General features: G+C 38.9%; 1 protein-coding gene across 3 annotated transcripts; it reads left to right on the plus strand.

Moving 5' to 3' along the window:
- Nucleotides 1-1,448: 1,448 nt before the first annotated feature.
- On the plus strand, nucleotides 1,449-16,651 carry LOC118156667 (arylsulfatase D-like). Of its 3 annotated transcripts, none has more exons than XM_035310859.1 (11): nucleotides 1,449-1,661; nucleotides 4,167-4,216; nucleotides 4,772-4,921; nucleotides 5,880-6,001; nucleotides 7,396-7,518; nucleotides 10,095-10,518; nucleotides 11,537-11,673; nucleotides 12,913-13,047; nucleotides 13,699-13,861; nucleotides 15,022-15,143; nucleotides 15,818-16,651. In XM_035310859.1, exons 1-11 carry the CDS (start codon nucleotides 1,560-1,562, stop codon nucleotides 16,186-16,188), a joined length of 1,899 nt encoding a protein of 632 aa, XP_035166750.1. In that variant the 5' UTR covers nucleotides 1,449-1,559; the 3' UTR covers nucleotides 16,189-16,651. The 3 variants fall into 3 exon arrangements, with proteins under 3 accessions (XP_035166750.1, XP_035166821.1, XP_035166900.1); XM_035310930.1 differs by lacking the exon at nucleotides 1,449-1,661 and adding an exon at nucleotides 1,757-2,151; XM_035311009.1 differs by lacking the exon at nucleotides 1,449-1,661 and adding an exon at nucleotides 2,889-2,929.
- Nucleotides 16,652-19,162: the final 2,511 nt, after the last annotated feature.

Raw genomic sequence — 19,162 nt, forward strand, 5'->3', positions numbered from 1 at the left:
CAGATATAAATATATTTTAGAAAAATAGAGCAGCAATGGCTTCTAAAAAAATAGAGCATGAGCCAAATATTCTTTAAAACCTAACAAGAGTTCAAAAACAAATTAGTCACTAGAGGGAGACTCTTAATCGTCATATCCTACTAAAAAACTGCTACTAGTTTGGGACTTTAAACTCCTAGATGTTGAAGTACTTTAAAAAGGTCGGTAAGTGATATTTCCTCCAGCACTTAGTTTAAAGAAAATAAGGCTAAAAGACAATAGTATGCAAGACTTTAGCAAAATTCCACATTCATTCCTAATTCAGACTAAATATGGGCTTTCTGAAGATTTCCCCAAACAAAAGAGGTACAGATAGTGCAGCAGCAGGGAACTGAATTAGCTTTGCCTAGACCTTTTGAAAAAGCCCTCTGTATGTGGCATCAGTGAAAGGATATTCATCTTTCTCCCCCTCCAAGGTAAAACACCAAAATAAAAACCACTTGCCATTGTGAGAGGATTCTCCTTAATCCACAAAAACCTCTCTTCTTTCTTTACCTTCCTTACACTATAGTTGTGCCCAGGTGGCAATTCCCAGTAGCCAGGTTATAAGGAGTGCTACTTACACAGTCGTGATCTGGTCTAGCTCCTTCTGAGTTAGAAGGCAACAAGCAAAACAAGGAGACATGTTCCTGAAATGTCATTGTAGACGTGCTTTCAATTTTCTGCTACACTCTAAATTTAGTAAATAACACAGCAGTTATATTTTGTGGTTTTCCATGACAAATACTATACAATTTGCAAGAAATCATGGAAAAACATAAGGAGCAATAGAAGAGCTGTGGAGGAGACCCCAGCTGCAGGAGGGCCTGCCCCAGTCAGCACTGGGACTGATTGCATCCTGGACAGAAAAATGCAGCACCTCTGAATGTGCTTTCTTTTTAGAAAATATACAGCAGCAGAGGGCATCAGACAACCAGAAACTGTATGTGTGTTAATGAATCCTGAAGTGCTAAAATGAAGGGGAATGTGAACTGGAGATGTACAGATTGAGTGACTGTAGAGGAGGGTGGGGATAAGGAAGCTGGCACTGAGGGTAGGAGGAGAGAAAGAAGACCAAACACATCACTTCTCTTGTGTGTGCCAGCTGTAACCTCTCCAGCGCGGAAATTTTGGTTTGGAAGAGAGTGGAATAGGGGTCCTATACAGTGCTGCAACTAGCCTCAGACATGTTCCACTATCAAACCAACCTGAGCACTGCAGTTGCTGGTGAACCACCAACTCATAAAAACATCCCTTCTCTTTTAAGGCATGAAAGCACAGGAAATTCTCTGTCAGCAATGCAAGATTGTTATTTGTTAGTATTTCACATTTTCCCAAAACACTCATTACAACAGGACTCAAAGAAGAAAAGTCAAGAAAGAAAGCATTAGCCCACATGTTAACTTAAGTCATCCATTTGAGTGATGACTAGAAAACAGGCAGTGCTCAGATATGAAGCTGAATGACTCATTTTCCGCAAAGGCAAACTCAGGTCTCTTCCTGCCATTTCCTTCCCACACCCTAAAACTGCTTCTTACTGCATGTGTAGAGGTGACATTGTCATCACTGCAGGCGCTCGGGGCGGCTATAAATTGAAGATATGGACTCCATTCCTGTTTCCACAGGCAAAGAATTGCTGCTTTGTAAGTACAGCAATTTTCTGTTTTCCTTGGTGGAATGCAGGGAGGTTTGTTGGGAACTGTTACTTATAGCGTCTTTCATTGGAGCCTGTCAGACTTGAAGGAGGTCCTTTGCTGCCTGTGAAAACACGGTGGCTGGGCAGAAAGCATTTTAGCTACATCTCTGGTGCTCCCAGCCTGACCTTCATGCCTGTATGAATGTCGTTGTTGTGCAAAAGGCAGTGGGACGTGCAGCTTGAGGGACTCCAGTGTAAGTCAGACCATCCAGCAACTTGTCAGCTCTGGTACAGCAAGGCTTTCCTGTAGAAAAATGCGCATGAGCAGCCAGGGCAGATTTAAGGACTGCCTTCAGCAACAGATGTTAGATGTCGCGCTGTAGTAGCAGTTGTTGAAAAAATTGCTGAAAAAATTGGATTGGTTTTAAGTCGACTGAAACTAAGCTCACACTCCAGTGCATCAGCTGCCTGCTTCAAGCCTAACTTGATATTACCAGGTATTGTATTTCTTCCTTGTTGTCTCTGGAAATGCACAGGAAAATTTTAATGGGTGTTTGAAAAAGTTTCTTGCTACTGTAGATAAAAATATCTCGAGGAAGTGTTTAGAAGGCATTTCCCTTTACAACAACATTATTCTCATCCATGCCTGAGTACAAACTGAGTCGGCAGCAGAGAACTTACCATTAGTGAGTCTGGCTATTTTATCTATATGAAATCTACAGATAAGGATTATTTAGAGGATATTTTCACAGACTGAAGAGTAGCAGATTGAATAGAATATAAGCTGGAAGAGCTTTCAGTGAGTGTTGCGTAGCTGATGCCACAAGTGGGTACTGTTTTTTGAAAAGCATCTGAGCATAAAGAATGTGAAAAGTGCACCTGAGCATATCTGAAAATATAAATAATTTATCTTATGCAAACTGGCTTGAATTGGGATCTCAGTATCTTGTGAGAATTTTGGTAGAAAAGCAGAGGTGGATTTTAAAAGTTCAGTCAGTAAAGTAAAACAGTAAGGTAAGGAAGACCTGCAAGTTATACCAACCTCCCCCCACCCCATCCCAGGATTATTAAAATGGGTGAAGGAAGAGATAAAATCTAAGTTATTTTTGAGGGGGTTAACTAATGGGAGTGGGAGGAAAGAGTCTTGCTTGAAGCTGGGTTTGGTTCCCGCAGCGGAGCCGTGCAGGCCCCACAAGGTTTTGTTCCCAAAATGCTCATGGCCAAATCAGCACCATATCTGCGTGGGGACATGGGGATCTCTATCTTCTCAAAAAGGTGAGGAACTTGGAAAAATGCTCTGATTATCCCTCTTATTCTGCCGGGAGCTTCTATGGCAGCATTCCCTCTGCCCTCACTGAGGAAGTGGCCTGACAGGAGTAATGTCATGCAGCACAGCAAGCTGTTGTCTGTATTTTACCTGCTATTTCACAGGCAGCTTCTGAAGAAACCCTTCCAATTCCCATTAATTTCACCTGTTTTGGAGGCATGTAGTATGTATATGTAAAACATGGCTGAGCTGTACCCTAGTATCTTTCCTGTAGAGGCCTAGGATGCAGGAAACAAAGTTTGAATGTCTGTAGATAGCAATGCTGCACCAGCATTTATGCATTGTACATGTCTGAATATCAATTTTCTAAGCACCGAAATGTAATTTTTTGCAGTGAGGCTTGTGGTGTTGATCAATAAAATGTACTAACCACAGCTAAATAATCTGCTAAATAGTACTATTTCTGGAAAATAAATGTTAAACCAACACAATTTTAAAATTGGGACACTTGGGATAATTTAACCAGACATGGAAAAAATTGAAAGGAGTCTATTGAAAAGCCTGGTCACTCAGCTCCAACTTTAAAACCTTCTAAGATTTTGTCTTGTCCTGGTAGTAAAAGAGAAAGATCCGGAAGATTTGCAGAAAGCTGTACAGAGAAGAGGAAAATAGCATAAAACCGTGAAATCTGACACATACAAAAAAGGAAAAAGGCTCAGCTTAGAGTACAAAGCCAAACAACAGGAGGACACAGATTTGGTGTCTTCTGTGAAAATGTCATCATTGAAAGAAGATGACTAGAATTTCTACGGCTAAAGATAACCCTCATAAGCCTGAAAGGAAACTTGGCACATTATATGAAGAAGCAGCAGGCTGCTTCTGTCTCTGTGATTACAGAAAAATAATTATATTGAGGACTAGGTTTTAAAAAGATATTCTCTTCCTTTCTGACTGAATAGTAAGTATTTTTGTAAAGCTAAGTCATATAACAAAGGAGAAATATTTTGCTATTTTAAGAAAAACTTCACAAAAGAGCAAAATTCCTCTAAGAAGTGAAGAAGTCCTATCAATAAAAATGACTTTAATGCCTTTACTCTTCTTCATTTAGGAGCTGATCAAAGTCAAACTAAAGTAAATAAAACAGAATGAATGTTGTAGGTCTTTGATTAAGTTTATAACTATTTTTATTGCCTTGACTAGTAGGAAGATGCAAACATGACAAGGTTCTTTCTCTTGGTTTTACAGGATCTAAACACTCCTAATGCAAAAATGATTTGGCAACTAACATCTTACTGGTAAGAAAAGAGTTCATGAATTCTTTTTATATTATCATTAAATCTAAAGTGATCTAAGTTTAATAATGACAGAATATCATATTGTAAAAGAATGAGGTTGTTTATCCATAAAATATACTCACAGTGTTATTTTTTGTCTGGCTGGTTGGTTCTTGTTCTTACCATTGTTTTTAACATAAAGGTGTCAGTCTGAGCAAGAAGGATGTGAGCAGAAGCTGACCAAATTCTCAGTTTCCCAAACCAATTTCTAGAAACATCCCAAATTATTAAAGCAAAATCATTTCTTCATCATCTTTAATGTGTAAATTCCCAAGGGACTCTGCTTGTGAGAAGTTTGTAAACAAATGGGAAAGGATATCTTAAATTTATGCTCCTGATACTTTCCTTTTTATGACATCTGTTTGGATCAGTGATCAAAATTTAAGATGTCCTCTATGTTCTGGGCAGAGAATGGTCTGGTCTACAGACAAGCTCATGTGGGAAGGTCTTCGGCCATGAGCAGTGGGAGGGATGAATGGACATGCCTTTGGCTACTTTCCTTCTTCTGCGTTTCAGGACATCCCTGGTCACATCCGTGATTTTCAGCCTGCTTCTTCAGCCACCACTGGCACAGCTTTCCATCATCACGCAGCCAAACTTTGTCCTGTTGATGGCTGATGATCTTGGCATAGGGGATGTAGGTTGCTATGGGAATAACACTATCCGGTAAGGAAACAAACTGTGATAATGAACAGACTTGGTGTTATTTCCTGTAAGCCTGTGATCCTCTACCCATCACCAGCCATTAGAGCTCTCTTCCAATTTGTTCACTGGAGAACTGAGGAAATTTCTCATGGGGGTCACTATGTAAATATAAAGCATTACCAGGTTTATCTCACACCCTGGAGGGCATTCCCAGGGCCAGCTCTGCTATCCAGACCTGTTCCACTCCAGAAATGTGTGAATAGTTCTTTTGTATTCCTTAACTGCCCAACACCCAAGAAATGCAATGCTCTTGCACATACCTGAAGATAGAAATGCTGTCTCCTCTTTCAACATATCAGGCCTCATTACCTCATTCAACTCTGTTTAGCCATTCTTTCCAAGTCTCACATCAAAATGCAGTTTTAATCACTGTGATGAGCTATGTTACTGGGAAATACTTCTGTATACAGACCCGAGGACATAGAACTTATCTACTCTTTAAAAATCATGACACATTAATGCCTGCTCTCTTCCTACTAGCTTGTCATTTCACTGAACAAAACCAAACTTGGTGGAAGCACTCATATCATCCAGCAAAGATCTCAGAATCTCACCCTGCTGGCACTACTAAATGGGCAAGTTTCAGATAGGTGGGTGATGAGGCTCTGCATGGCTCAGCCTTCAAGATAACATCATCCCCAAGGCATAAGTTCTCTTCTTCAAGAGCAGTGGGATGCATTTTGCCAAGACCCTTCATGGGACTTAGGAAATAAGAGGGAATGGTTGGCCTGAAATTTATCCAGGTAGCTATTGTTAAATGAAAAGAAAAAATCATCCCTCTTCTTGAAAATAAATAAAATGAATAAAAATAATTCAAATAGAATAAACTCCCCAAAATGAAGATAAGTGTACTATTCCTCATTCTCATTCCCTTGAAGGCCATCTGAATAGTACCTGACAGTATTGGTTGCATTTTTAGGACCCCGAACATCGATCGCCTAGCAAAGGAAGGAGTGAAACTGACCCAACACATCGCTGCAGCTCCACTTTGCACACCAAGCAGAGCAGCTTTCCTCACTGGCAGATATCCTCTCCGATCAGGTTTGCCTTGCACAGCAAAGTGGCCTTTAAACATTGCTTTATTGCTGAAGGGAAGAGTGTTGCACACTGGGCACAAAGGAATGAAAGCATGCAGAGACAACGTGCCATAGACTTACCTCACTAAGAACACCAGCTAGTTCTAGTACCTTTGAGGCTGCATCTATATTTATGGCATACAATGAACCAGCCCAGAGGGAAGAAAGGCAGAGAAGATCCAGCTCCACAGAGCAGCTCGCTCCCCACTAGCTAGCAACTCTGGTTGCATTTTGGTGCTGTTTTGCACAGATTGCAGCTGGAATGGAGTTGGTACAAATTGTTTCGTTCAAATAAGTCATTACACAGGGTATGAAAAGTAACACATCTTTAAAACACTGGTTACATTTAACTTTTGTTTTGGGGAACTCCTCATCAGATATAAGAAATAACAGAGCCTTTCAGGGAACAGAATAGATCTATGCAGATTTGTGTCCATTCCCTCCAGTCTGCATGCAGAGTGAGTCATTTACAGTTCAGCTTTGTAAACCTATATATCAAAATTCATCTGTCCTACAAAATAACAGTTTGACAGCTATATTATTTTTCCCAGTACTGTTTTTGAAGAAAAAATACTATCCTGTCAAAATGTATTCCTGAGCTGAAGAGCTATGAAAAGCAAATAGCTCTGTACGTTTCTAATAGTGACTGTAATGCTTGTTCTATCGCAAAACTATTCAGTGCCTTCATTCCTGAGGCATTTTGAAGCTGACATGTCATCCTACTTTCATCCTGACTGCTCCCACTGAGATAGCTGAAAAATGCACATGAACTTGTATAGAGTTTGTGTCCCACTGTAACAGCAGGGCTGTTTAACACTTCCAAGATATTTCATACTTCACATTACATCATATTATGAGGTTATGCCAGTATATAATGCTGAATAACAGAGTGTAAACCTGAGGAGAAGACTAGGGTGCTATATAGCTGCGCTATGGGTCTCAGTAGTAGTATATGAGCCCTGCCACCACGCAGGGATATTGTGAGTTTGCAGGCAGCTGGAGTTTGAGGCTGAGAGAGGGCTGAAATCTCCCTGCCCTGCTCCATGCCCTCAGCAACACACCAGCCCAGTATACTGCATGCAGCCTGGATGCCACTGCAACATAGACATGCATCTGTCTGACTGTGCCATTCCAGATAAAATGGTGCAGTATCAGGTGAAAAGAAGGACAGGCAATATGCAATGGAGAGATTTAAATCTTTTAAATCTCATCCTTGTATGTTGTCCAAGATTGATTTCCCCCAAAAAACAGCATTAGGATAAACATTTGACACTATAATACCAATGAAACCAGGAAACAAGGAAGTATATTTGATAAAACTACCAGTTGTACTTATTGAAATTTTATTATATTTTGTAGGAATGGATGCAGTAAACAATTATCGCGTTATTTTTTGGAATGGTGGCTCAGGAGGGCTCCCTCCAAATGAAACTACTTTTGCCAAAATTCTGCAGCAACAAGGCTACAGCACAGGACTAATAGGTATGGAGATGTTCCTGAAGATGTTCCATTCAGACCATTTGGTTTGATTAGGAACTGCTTATATCACAGTTGTGATATTTTTATTTCCTGATACAAGAATATTATGTACGAAGTCCTGACCAAAAAGAATCTCTCTCAAAAGAACAAATATGTGATAAAAAATAATCTTTACTGTTGGCCTGCTTTCAAACACGTTGACCTGTGGTTGTTAAAAGATATACTGGGAAATATGTTGTTAAAAATATTCCTTAAATACTACTCTACCAGTCATATGATAATTATTCCAATGCTATTAAATAAGAAACAAGTACATGAGTTTCATGCAAAGATGCATGTGCATGTTTTGCACAGAGCTGAGCAGACAGAGCTGTTCTTTTTTTGTAGAAAAGAGAACAGCTGCTACTTAAAACAATAGAATCAGTTCAAAAAGTCACAGGATTTGGTTTTCAAAAACAGAAACAAAACAATTATTTAAGTACAGCACGCCACTGTAGTTCACCAGTATTGCAGTACAGCCCACAAAATATTATCTCCTTCAGCATTAATAAGAATTCCAATTTAATTTATGTTTTACGGGACTTTTTTTTTTAATACAGTGCTAACTTTTTTGTCATGATCCAGTTTCAAATAATTATTTATCTTAGATATACAAATAGTTTCACATACTGAGGAAATACATGTGAGGAAACAAATGTTCCTGAGCTGAGTCATGAAGCAAGAAATCTTATGCAGCATGTGTCCGCATCACTGCAGCTGGATAGCCACTAAATTGATTCACCTAAGTGGTTTGCATTTGGTTTGTTTTGAGCACAGCCAGTGTGACTGCAAAGTTAAGTCCTACTAATAAACTGTGGCTTGTTGTGATAAGATGACTTTATGTTTGGAAATGCTTTACAAAGTCTTCGTAGTCAGAAATACAGTGTTGTATAATAGGGTCTCAAGGATTAATTTATCTTAATCAGACAATTTATTATCTATGGTTTTGAGTCTTTTGCAGTATGTCAGAATCCTTTATCATCATCAGCTAGAGATTTAGGTGTTGAACTGTATCTGAAGCCCAAGAATACATTAACTGCACCTGTATTTATGACCAATATATTAGTATGTTTATTACAAACCTGTCTCATTTTATAGCTGGCTCTAAATATATTATGAGTTAAACTGAATTTTAGCTGAAAATAATTCATCCACCAATAATATAATTTTATATTTACATCCAAAAAGTAGCATTTTTTCCCCTTCAAAGTAGATTTTTCTGCTGCAATTGTAATGCATTGCAATTATTTTGAAATCTACTCAGGGGTCACTGTTAGTATATGTATTAGTAACATAGTGAACCTGTTGCTTAGGGTAATATGTTTTTGTCAGTGCACAGTTCTTTACTCCACAATAAGAACTGGTTGCAAATTAGTTTTCAGGTAAAATTCTAAGAGTTCATTTTGATCTATAAATCTGGTATCCAAGGCCTACATTACATCAGAGGTTGTAAAAATTAATTAAACTGCTCCTGTGAAGGAAGAAAAAAAAAAAAAATTAGATTCTGGTCACTTGCTTCACATATCTGTAAGCCTCAGCATTTGAGCCAAATGAAACAACTTGTTATATTTCTGTGTAAGTGCCTAACCAGACCAGTTTGAATAGACTTAAGAGGGAGGAAACATATGATTCTGATGTGCCATTCATCATAATAGTGGACATATGTTCATAATAAATAACAAAAATAACAAATGGTTTTGAAATTGCAAATGGCCATGAGGTGTTCTTTTTGACATATGAAGATTTCATTATTAAAAAAAAAAAAAAAAAAAAAGGCTTTGACCATTAAAAAAAAAACTTGATTAAATACAAATAAATAGCAACAAAATATTTATAAAACAAAGCTTTCTATTCTCATCCAATATATGGAGATATTATTATTATCAGTAAAGTTACTTATGTATGTACAATTTCATGATAAATCTTGATCTCCTGAGCTCAAGTTCTTCTGGATCTGACGGTTTGTTTGGCAAACTCACTGTTGAGGTGCAAGCTATTTAATTGCACTGTCCATAGCTGTCACCAACACATCACTGAGTGTTGCCATAGGACTTTAAGCAATCCAAAACTTTCAAAAAAAAAAAAAAAAAAGATTCCAAAGATTCCATAGTGTCTTAAAGGCAAAGAGAACAGTGTTATTTTTACCTGTGTTTACAAAAGGACTCCTTCCTCCTATTTCATACCTGACAGGTCTCCAGGAAATCCATACATTTTGCAAAGTTCTGAAAACCCGAGGTCTTCTCTGTTTCTTGTTCCCTTTATAGTCCAGACTTTGTTGCATTTGGTCAAAGCTACAAGGCATGAGTATGTGTACAGAGCACCCTAACTGTGTGTTGGAAATAACTCTGGTGGAAATTTATAAATTTTAGTGGTTAACTTTAATCAGTTATAAGGTATACCTCATTTTATCAGTACCTACTTGATATGTATCTGTAGGATGAAGAAGCAGAAAAAGAAAACATTTTTTGAGAATTTTTTTTTAATGAGAAAAAGTTCATTTTTAAATATTAACTCTATATTTTAATAATGCACATTTTCAGGGAAGTGGCATCAAGGTGTTAACTGTGAATCCCGCAACGACTATTGTCATCACCCTTTGAACCATGGGTTTGATTATTTTTATGGGATGCCTTTTACTCTAATAAGCGACTGCCAAACAACAGAAGCACCAGAGATGGACAGAGTCTTCAGAAGAAAACTCTGGCTTTACACTCAGATGATTTGCCTTTTTACACTCACTGCTGCCCTAGGGAGAATCACCGGCTTGATTCCAGTACACTGGAAAACTCTGACCTGCCTTGCTGGGTTTACTCTCCTGTTCTTTTTGTCCTGGTTCTCAAGCTACGGATTTGTGAGATACTGGAACTGCATCATGATGAGAAACCATGAAATTACTGAGCAGCCAATGGTGACAGAAAGGACTACATCCCTTATCTTGAGAGAGTCCATTTCATTTATTGAAAGGCAAGTACATTTCCTTGATCACATTTATTCTGGTTCTTGCATGTCTTTCAACAACATGTGTATTATTTGTAGAATTATAGAATCACAGAATTGTTTGGGTTGGAATGGACCTTAAAGACCATCCAGTTCCAACCCCCCTGCCATGGGCAGGGACAGCTCCCACCAGACCAAGTTGCCAAAAGCCCCATCCAGCCTGGCCTTGAACTTCTCCAGGGATGGGGCATCCACGGCTTCTCCAGGCAAACTGTAATTTCTATAACAGTAAAGAAGATTATAAATATTATTATGCCTATTACTTACCAATAATGTTAATAATGACATTATAGCATCAAACCATCTGCCATTGAAAGATATCTGCTATTCCTATCTTCACTGAAGTGGATAACCTTTCCACGTTTCCACATGTTGGATTGAATGTTTACAGGCTATTTTGAGGAAATGCATATTTCTATGCCTGCCAGTGTTCAAGAGGCTTTGGATAATGCCCTTAATAATATGCCTTAACTTTTGGTTAGTTCTAAAGTGGTCAGGCAGTTGGACTTGCTCATCATTGCAGGTCCCTTCCAACACCTCTCCTCTTCTCTCCATTTTGTGAGTCCAACAGCAAAGCTTTAAAGGATAATAACAGCTTGTGACAGAAATGTGTGTGTGGGCATGGGAAAGAGAAGAAGAGCTGTGGATTAGCCTTATTGCATGGACTGACAAGTGGGGAGCCACTGACAGACAATGAACTCTCTGTTTTTATTTCAGTAGCATGGTGATGGTTTACAATAGCTGAAAGCGGAGTTTCAGTATGAAACCTGTCTATGTATGATTCAGAGAAAAAAAGGGGAATCCAACATTATTTTACCAGACAGACCCTAATCACTGGATTTTAATACCTTACAAAGTAAGATGTTTCTGAAGTGGTTGCTGAAATTTGTATGCAAATCATAATACCGTTTTCCATTATTATTGATCTCTGTAGGTATTGAGAACCCTCCTCCTAGTAACAAAGCATTGATTTCTGTTTTTTTAGAAATAAGCACAAGCCGTTCCTCCTCTTTCTTTCCTTTTTACACTCCCACACCCCTCTCCTCACCACAGAGAAGTTTCTTGGGAAGAGCAGCCATGGTTTGTATGGAGACAATGTTGAGGAGATGGACTGGATGGTGGGTAAGTGGCCATAGCAAATAACAATGTCTCTCTAGCTAATGCCTAGTTGTGAATATGTAATAAAAATGCAGTTGTTATTCATTAAAAAATAAAAAAAAAAAAGGAAAAGAAAAAGAATTAAAAGTAAGAAGGAAAAAAATGTCCTAACATCAGCCTTGTATCCTTGTATGAGCGCTATTGGCTTACGCTGTTGGCTTTTTATTTTCTCCAGTTTTGAACCAAGTGAATCTGTTTTTTTGTCTAGTGTTTACCATTTTTAACCATGTCCCCTTGGCTGCTCTCAAGATAACCAACTGCTTCTCTTCCTAAATACTACATGAACTAAGAATATTTAACTTTCTATAATTATTCCAGATCATGTAATTTCAGCCTCTTCTGTTCATGTCTTATCTGTTTCTAAGCAGAACACATAAGACAGTGATAAAACTGATAAGCAAAGTAGTTCCAGGTGTAAGCCAGCAGGCTATTTTTCAGTTACTGATGAATTCAGCAGAGTAATGAATATTTCTCAGTCCACCCACTAACCCAGAAATGTTCATAAATGTTAATTGATGTTTCCAGAAATTAGATTCAAGTAATTTTTCAACCTGTTTTTTCAAGGAGAAAGAGAATATTTTTTATTATCCAACCATGCAATAGGAAAAGTAGTTACATTTGTAAAAGGAATAAGAATCAGGTGTATATATACAGAAAGAACTGTTTTTCATACCAATCTTTCAAACACTTGCACACTGCAGATATACTTAAAAAGTCAGAATCAGATCAAGAAAAAAGATTTACATTGTTAATATATGTTAAATGCAACCAGTAACTTGATGTAAATACTAGCCAAGCTCTAGAAAATTATAAGATAAATGTATAAGACATTTTTTCTCATTTTCCTCTGTGGCCATCACTTACACAGAACCTTACTTTCTGGGAACCTTGGATCAAGATTGCTTTCCATATTTTTACAGCACATCACTTCTGTCCTTTACAATAGAGGCTAGAGGTTTCTGGTGTAGTTCTTGCACTTTTTTCTTATAATGTTAATAATAAAGGGGTTAGAGCATGTCTTTTTCTGTGTGCTTTTATATAGACAGTGAAACGACATCTACAAATCTCAGTGCTGTATAACTCTTCCCTTTAAACACTGAGTAGACCTACATTTCCTAATGCTTGCAAGTCAGAGGCTAAAATCTATATTGTGTGAGATACATTTTTGATTTTTTTAATGCACATATATTCCTGTGTTTACAGGGCAGGTTCTAGATGCTATTGACAAGGAAGGGTTGAAAAGTACTACACTCATTTACTTTGCCTCTGATCATGGTGGATGGCTGGAAAGACAAGAAGATACAAGGCAGCTGGGTGGCTGGAATGGAATATACAGAGGTAAGAGCTGTCAGGGGTGGTGACAACCCAGCATCAACTAGCAAAGTACTCAGAACACCTCTAAAGATGAGATGAGACTGTATGCTTTGGGATTAACTGTTTTTATCATTGAGAATCATTTTTATCTCTTACTAACTATGCATTCAAAAATATACACAATCCTAGCACATGTAGATGTTCTTTTAAGCAATAATTCTCAAACTGCCCTTTCCTCATGAAGCAACTGATCACAAGTTAATTTTCATTAAGAATGTGTAACTTCTCCATAAATATTATTAGCTGCATCTAACACCTGAGACTTTGTTTTAACTGCAACAGGTATGTTATATGGTTGCAGAAGAGAGAGGAGAACTTGGCTGTGTAATCACTTTATACCTAATAATTGTATCCACACTGAGTTCTGATGGGGCAATGTGTTTGTAAAACAACAAAAAGGAGTTAAAGTATAAGGTCACTTATGGGGTAATAGAGTGAACATAGTATCAATGATGCTGAGCAGAAGGAAGTTAGTGGTAACATCAAGAGGGTATAGAAGACTCATTAAGATAAAAATAGACAGTTTTATTCTAATACATTGTCATTCAACTAAAATTCATTTTTTTAAAAAAAATGTTTATTTTAATGATATTTTAATATATTTTTTGATTAAAGGTGGAAAAGCTATGGGAGGCTGGGAAGGAGGAATCCGTGTCCCAGGGATACTTAGATGGCCAGGAGTGTTACCTGCAGGCACAGTTATCAATGAACCTACAAGCCTAATGGACATTTACCCCACAGTAACTCATCTGGCTGGAGGGGTAGTACCACAGGACAGGTACAAACAGAAATGTCATTATTCCCCCTTTTCTCCTAAGACAATCAAAAATCTATTTTGGAAACAAGTTCTAAGAGCCTAACATTTTCTTTTTCACTCCTGCTCCTTTTCTAGACACACAAATGTTACCACAGTTCAGTCACCTCTTCTCTATATTTGAGATTCATTATCTACTCTTAGGTGCATGTGTCAATCCGCTCGAGGGTAGGAAGGCTCTGCAGGAGGATCTGGATAGGCTGGACTGATGGGCTGAGGCCAACGGTATGAAGTTCAACAAGGCCAAGTACCAGGTCCTGCACATGGGGCACAACAACTCCAAACAAAACTACAGGCTGGGAGATGAATGGTTAGAAAGCTGCCTGGCAGAGAAGGACCTGGGAGTATTGGTTGATTGGCTGAATATGAGCCAGCAGTGTGCCCAGGTGGATGAGAAGGCCAACAGCATCCTGGCTTGCATAAGTGTGGCCAGCAGTTCTAGGGAAGGCCAAAAGGTCTAGGGATTGTCCCCCTGTACTCGGCTCTGGTGAGGCTGCACCTCGAGTACTGCGTTCAGTTTTGGGCCCCTCGCTACACGAAGGACATGGAGGTGCTTGAGCGAGTCCAGAGAAGGGCAACAAAGCTGGTGAAGGGTCTGGAGAACAAGTCTTATAAGGAGCAGCTGAGGGAGCTGGGATTGTTCAGTCTGGAAAAGAGGAGGCTCAGAGGCAACCTTATTGCATTCTACAGGTACCTGAAAGGAGGCTGTAGCAAGGTGGGAGTTGTTCTATTCTCCCATGTGCCTGGTGACAGGATGAGGGGGAATGGGATAAAGTTGTGCCAGGGGAGGTTTAGGTTAGATATTAGGAAGAACTTTACTGAAAGGGTTGTTAGGCATTAGAATAGGCTGCCCAGGGAAGTGGCTGTCACCATCCTTGGAGGTCTTTAAAAGACATTTAGATGTAGAGCTTAGTGATACAGTTTAGTGGAGGACTTGTTAGTATTAGGTCAGAGGTTGGACTTGGTGATCTTGGAGGTCTCTTCCAACTTAGACTATTCTGTGATACTTGTAGTCTTCTACAAACTCTTCCTTGTTCAAAGCTGTCAATTCCAACCAGGGATTTACAGAGGAAACAGTACCATAAAACTTACCCCAGTCTGATGGTCTCCCTTTTTTCTGTTAGGGTAATTGATGGCCGGGATCTGATGCCTTTACTGCAAGGAAGAGTTGAGCACTCAGAGCATGAGTTCCTGTTTCATTACTGTGGCGTTCACTTACATGCTGTGCGGTGGCACCAGAAGGACAGTGAGTACAAGAATTCTTTCCAAGAACTGAGGTCAGTCTAGAGGAAGGCAGATTTATCTAACATGTTTTTTTCTGGAACTGCAGCATTCCAAGTAGCTCCAGGTCATAAAGAACTTATCATTATCATTACTTATATGGCAAAAAGTGTTTGCTCATAGCTTCCAGGCACATGACACAAACTCTGTCATGCTACGCAGGATACTGGAGCTCAGGATGGGTCTTGCCTACTTCTCTATTTGAATGCTAGGGCTGGGAAGTCCATGCCCTTTTTGTCTTAGGGAGAAGTCTTTGCCTCAGTCTTTTGTCTGTCCTTCTACTACCTCAGCAAGGAAGCTAGCCATGGAGCCATGGAAACCCCAAATCTTTTCCGCATGTCTTCATTAAAAAAAAAAAAAAAAAAAAAAAAAAAAAAAAAAAAAAGATCAAAATCAGGGACGAGTGATATCTGCTGGAAAACTTGGAGAAATTTAGAAAACTTAGAAATCATTTTAGATTATTGATTTAATTTTGTGGCATTTAATTTAAATGAAATTACAATACAATGCAGCTCGTGAGTATAGAGCTGAAGCGCAACCCATCGCCCAAAAATGAACTCTCGGAAAACATTCACTCCTGTAATACACACCTGCTGATAACCACCAGCATCACTGCAAGCCTTCTTTCTTTCCTGCCAGGTGGAGCCATCTGGAAGGCTCATTATGTGACCCCAGACTTCCATCCACTTGGGGCTGGAGCTTGTTACGACAGAGGATTTTGTCCGTGTTTTGGGGAAGGCGTGACCCATCATGAGCCTCCGTTGCTGTTTGACCTCTCACAAGACCCTTCTGAAGCCAAACCTCTGTCAGCCGACACCGAGCCCCTCTTTGACACTGTGATAGAGAGGATTGGGAGAGCCATAGAAGAGCACTGCAGGACACTGACTCCAGTACCAGAGCAGCTCTCCCTGTACAACGTCATCTGGAAGCCATGGCTGCAGCCCTGCTGTGGGACATTCCCTTTCTGTTGGTGTGATAAGGAAGGTGATAGTGAACTTGCTGACCTATAAAGAAAAAAAAAAAAAAGAAAAAAAAGTTCCCAAAGTTTTCAGGTCATATATGTTTTCTATGGGTGTGTTTATTGGTGAGTTGTTTATTTTGTTTTGTTTCATGTTGTTTTTAATGAAGCCTTTATTTGAGAATTGCTCCAGTGAATGGCACAGTATTTGGTAAAAGTGGCTTTAAGATGGATGTTCTCAGGGAAGGATAAAGACAGTATGATCTCAACGGCATGTTTTAACTTGTACCTGCTGACAACTGAATGAATAGTTCAAATGCACTGAAACAGGCCAAAGTTATAGCTGTACCAGTAATTCTATGACTTATCTTTTGTTGTTTATGAATGTACATTTAGAAGCTTAGTTTTCTTTTTTGTTCTGAATTTCTAAGTCATTCTGGGACTGAAGTGTCCCTTAATTTTTTGTACTTACTTGCGATGCATAGCAGGCTCTTATTAAATATTTTTGCAGACTACTTTTCCTCTTGCCTCCCAAATAATTCCAGAATAATTCTACCTACCATTCCTCACAGAAACTCTTTTATAAGTTGCTTCTTTCCATCTATGTAGTTAATATCTCCAGCAGCAGCAATGATGGCAGCTGGGTAGCCTGGGGCTTCTGGGTCAGGATTAATTGCCTATTTGAGGATTAATTGCTTAGTTGAGGCATAAATCTTAAAAATGTGATGAGCTGGGGCTGCCAGTGCTTTTTGAGAAGGACAGGACTCCTCTGATTGGAGTCAGCCTCTTTTGATGGAGAACACAAAAAGCAAAAGTCTTACCCTTTCCAAAGCCCTCATTGCACCACGATTCCTAAGCAGCACTGGCAAGGGCACAGTGGCATTCATGGTCACAGAAGTACAACATAGATAACCGGTTTAGTCATTTGGGCACAGGTCACTTCAGTTATCTTGCTGCCCTAGAAATGGCTAGGACCCATTTCTCTCCTTTGATAAACGTTGGGCTTATTTTGTTTTTATTTTCCCCCTTGTTTCCCACAGTTCATTCACTGGGAAACCTGCAGGTAAATAAAATCCTACAGGTTAAAAGCAAAGTTCTATTGTATGCTGCAACCTCATGCATGTCTCTTGCTCCCAGAAGAGCACCTAGATGCTCCTTCACTGCTGTTCATGAGAAAAAGCCTCAGTCCTATTGTGAAAACTTCAGGAGATGAAGTGAATCCATTACTTCACATATACTGTATTGTTACTTAATTTTCTGCATTTTTAAGAGTGTTTTATTTCTCATTTGAATTCATTTGATTTCATTGTTTCTTTCTTGGCTTGATTTAAAGGTATTTTCATATTCAATAGCCAGTATTTTCTTTACAAGAGTTTACTTCAATAAGGCCAGCTTTTATTAATCTTCTCAGTCTTTTTCCAAGACCTCGCTTCCATTCTTAAGCCAATCTAGTATCTGGGATTTTACCTCTTCTCAGTTTTTTAACACCTTTAAAAATACATGGGTATAAGACTTGTTCATATAACTGGAACAATTTTTCTTGCACGGGGATACTTCATAGCACTGCAGGATATCTGTTTGGAGCAAGATGGCACAGCAAAACATCTGAACTAGAAATTGTGCTGGTCATTAGGGTTTGACCATGAAAGCACACTTATCAGGGGGGACAAAACTTTTGCTTGTTCCAGTCTCAGGATCATCTCCTAGGCACCAATATGTAACTCTTCCCCCTCCTGCCCCCTTCAGTCTTCTTCCTCCACATGCTGTTGAACAGCTACATAACAGTGTCACCCCAGCCCCCAGTCTTCCTTAATAGGAGTTTTATAAGCAAATGATGTAGCTTCCCAAAGTTTCAGATATTGCACTTCTGCCACTTTTTGACCTGTAGCTCTTCCCAACACTCATCACATTCAGGTCTTGTTTGCATAGTCCTGTTGCCCATGATCGATTATACCAGTTAATATGGCACAAGCAACATAAAACCCATTCAGCACACAACAGTTAATGAAAATCTGCTTTCAGAAAGGTTAGCGTTATTAGGACCCATTGAGATCTGTTTGCTTGTTCTTTCACCAAAGCACAGACTATCTGAGGAGATTCTGAACCACCCAGTCACTCAAGATACAGCTCAAACTTTCTAGGTTTTTACCACTTCATGACCCTTGATAATTAGGGATGCTGCAGATCATGGAGAGTGTGGGAAACATACTACAGATGCCCTATGTACATTGGCATAAAGCATAGGGGGACAATAGACTCTCAAATAGTCACGCTCTTACACCTGGTGTTGACTCTGTTGGGATTTAGTAGTCTTTAACTTGCACTACCAATCACTCCAGGAAGAGGGGCTTCACAGCAAGACAGCACAGGTGTAACTAAATGCACGATAATCTAATTGCAATCAATATCACCAGGACAAGATGAAGCAGCGGGTATAACAGGGCTTTCCCAGTCATTGACCATCCTCCAAAGACCACCCCAGCAGGCAGTTGGTGACTTTCCTACAATAACTTTATCAACACTGTTTTATCAGTCATGTTAATTCCTCAGTAACTCAGACATAGATGAAATGATTTTCATGCACATCCACAGAACACAGAGAAATTCTTTTTTTTCTCTTTTCTATTTTCTTTTTTTAAAAAAAATGTATTTGAAGTGATTCTTGCAAAGCATGGGGTTTAAAGAATCCATATGCAGAAGCTCATTATTCTCCTCTAATATCACATTGATCCTTTTGAGTGCTTTTTTCTCAGGCCATTTGTGAGTTGACAGCAACCCATTTACATATGTAATTCTGGGAATAAAATGTTCAAATGGTGACTTTTTTAAATTAATGGCTGTGAAATGTTTTGAAAATTTCAGGCTTTTAAGACAGTTCTTATTCATTGTCAGTATTGTAAATTCAGCAAAATTACTATTTACCAAAAAAACTGAGAAAAAAAAATAATAAAGACAGCAACAGAATATAAGAAAGTTCAGATTTATCAATGTTTAGACCACGTTACAGTAGTTTATGCCTCTAACAT

The sequence above is a fragment of the Oxyura jamaicensis genome, chromosome 1, assembly GCF_011077185.1.
Source record: "Oxyura jamaicensis isolate SHBP4307 breed ruddy duck chromosome 1, BPBGC_Ojam_1.0, whole genome shotgun sequence".
In the NCBI taxonomy this organism is placed as follows: domain Eukaryota; kingdom Metazoa; phylum Chordata; class Aves; order Anseriformes; family Anatidae; genus Oxyura; species Oxyura jamaicensis.

Bases quoted from the DNA above. Each gene is read 5' to 3' on its own strand.
- LOC118156667 (XM_035310859.1), top strand. From the start codon at position 1,560: ATGTGTAGAGGTGACATTGTCATCACTGCAGGCGCTCGGGGCGGCTAT. The intron at 4,217-4,771 runs GTAAGAAAAGAG...TCTGCGTTTCAG, and splicing joins TGGCAACTAACATCTTACTG to GACATCCCTGGTCACATCCG. The intron at 15,144-15,817 runs GTGAGTACAAGA...CTTTCCTGCCAG, and splicing joins GCGGTGGCACCAGAAGGACA to GTGGAGCCATCTGGAAGGCT.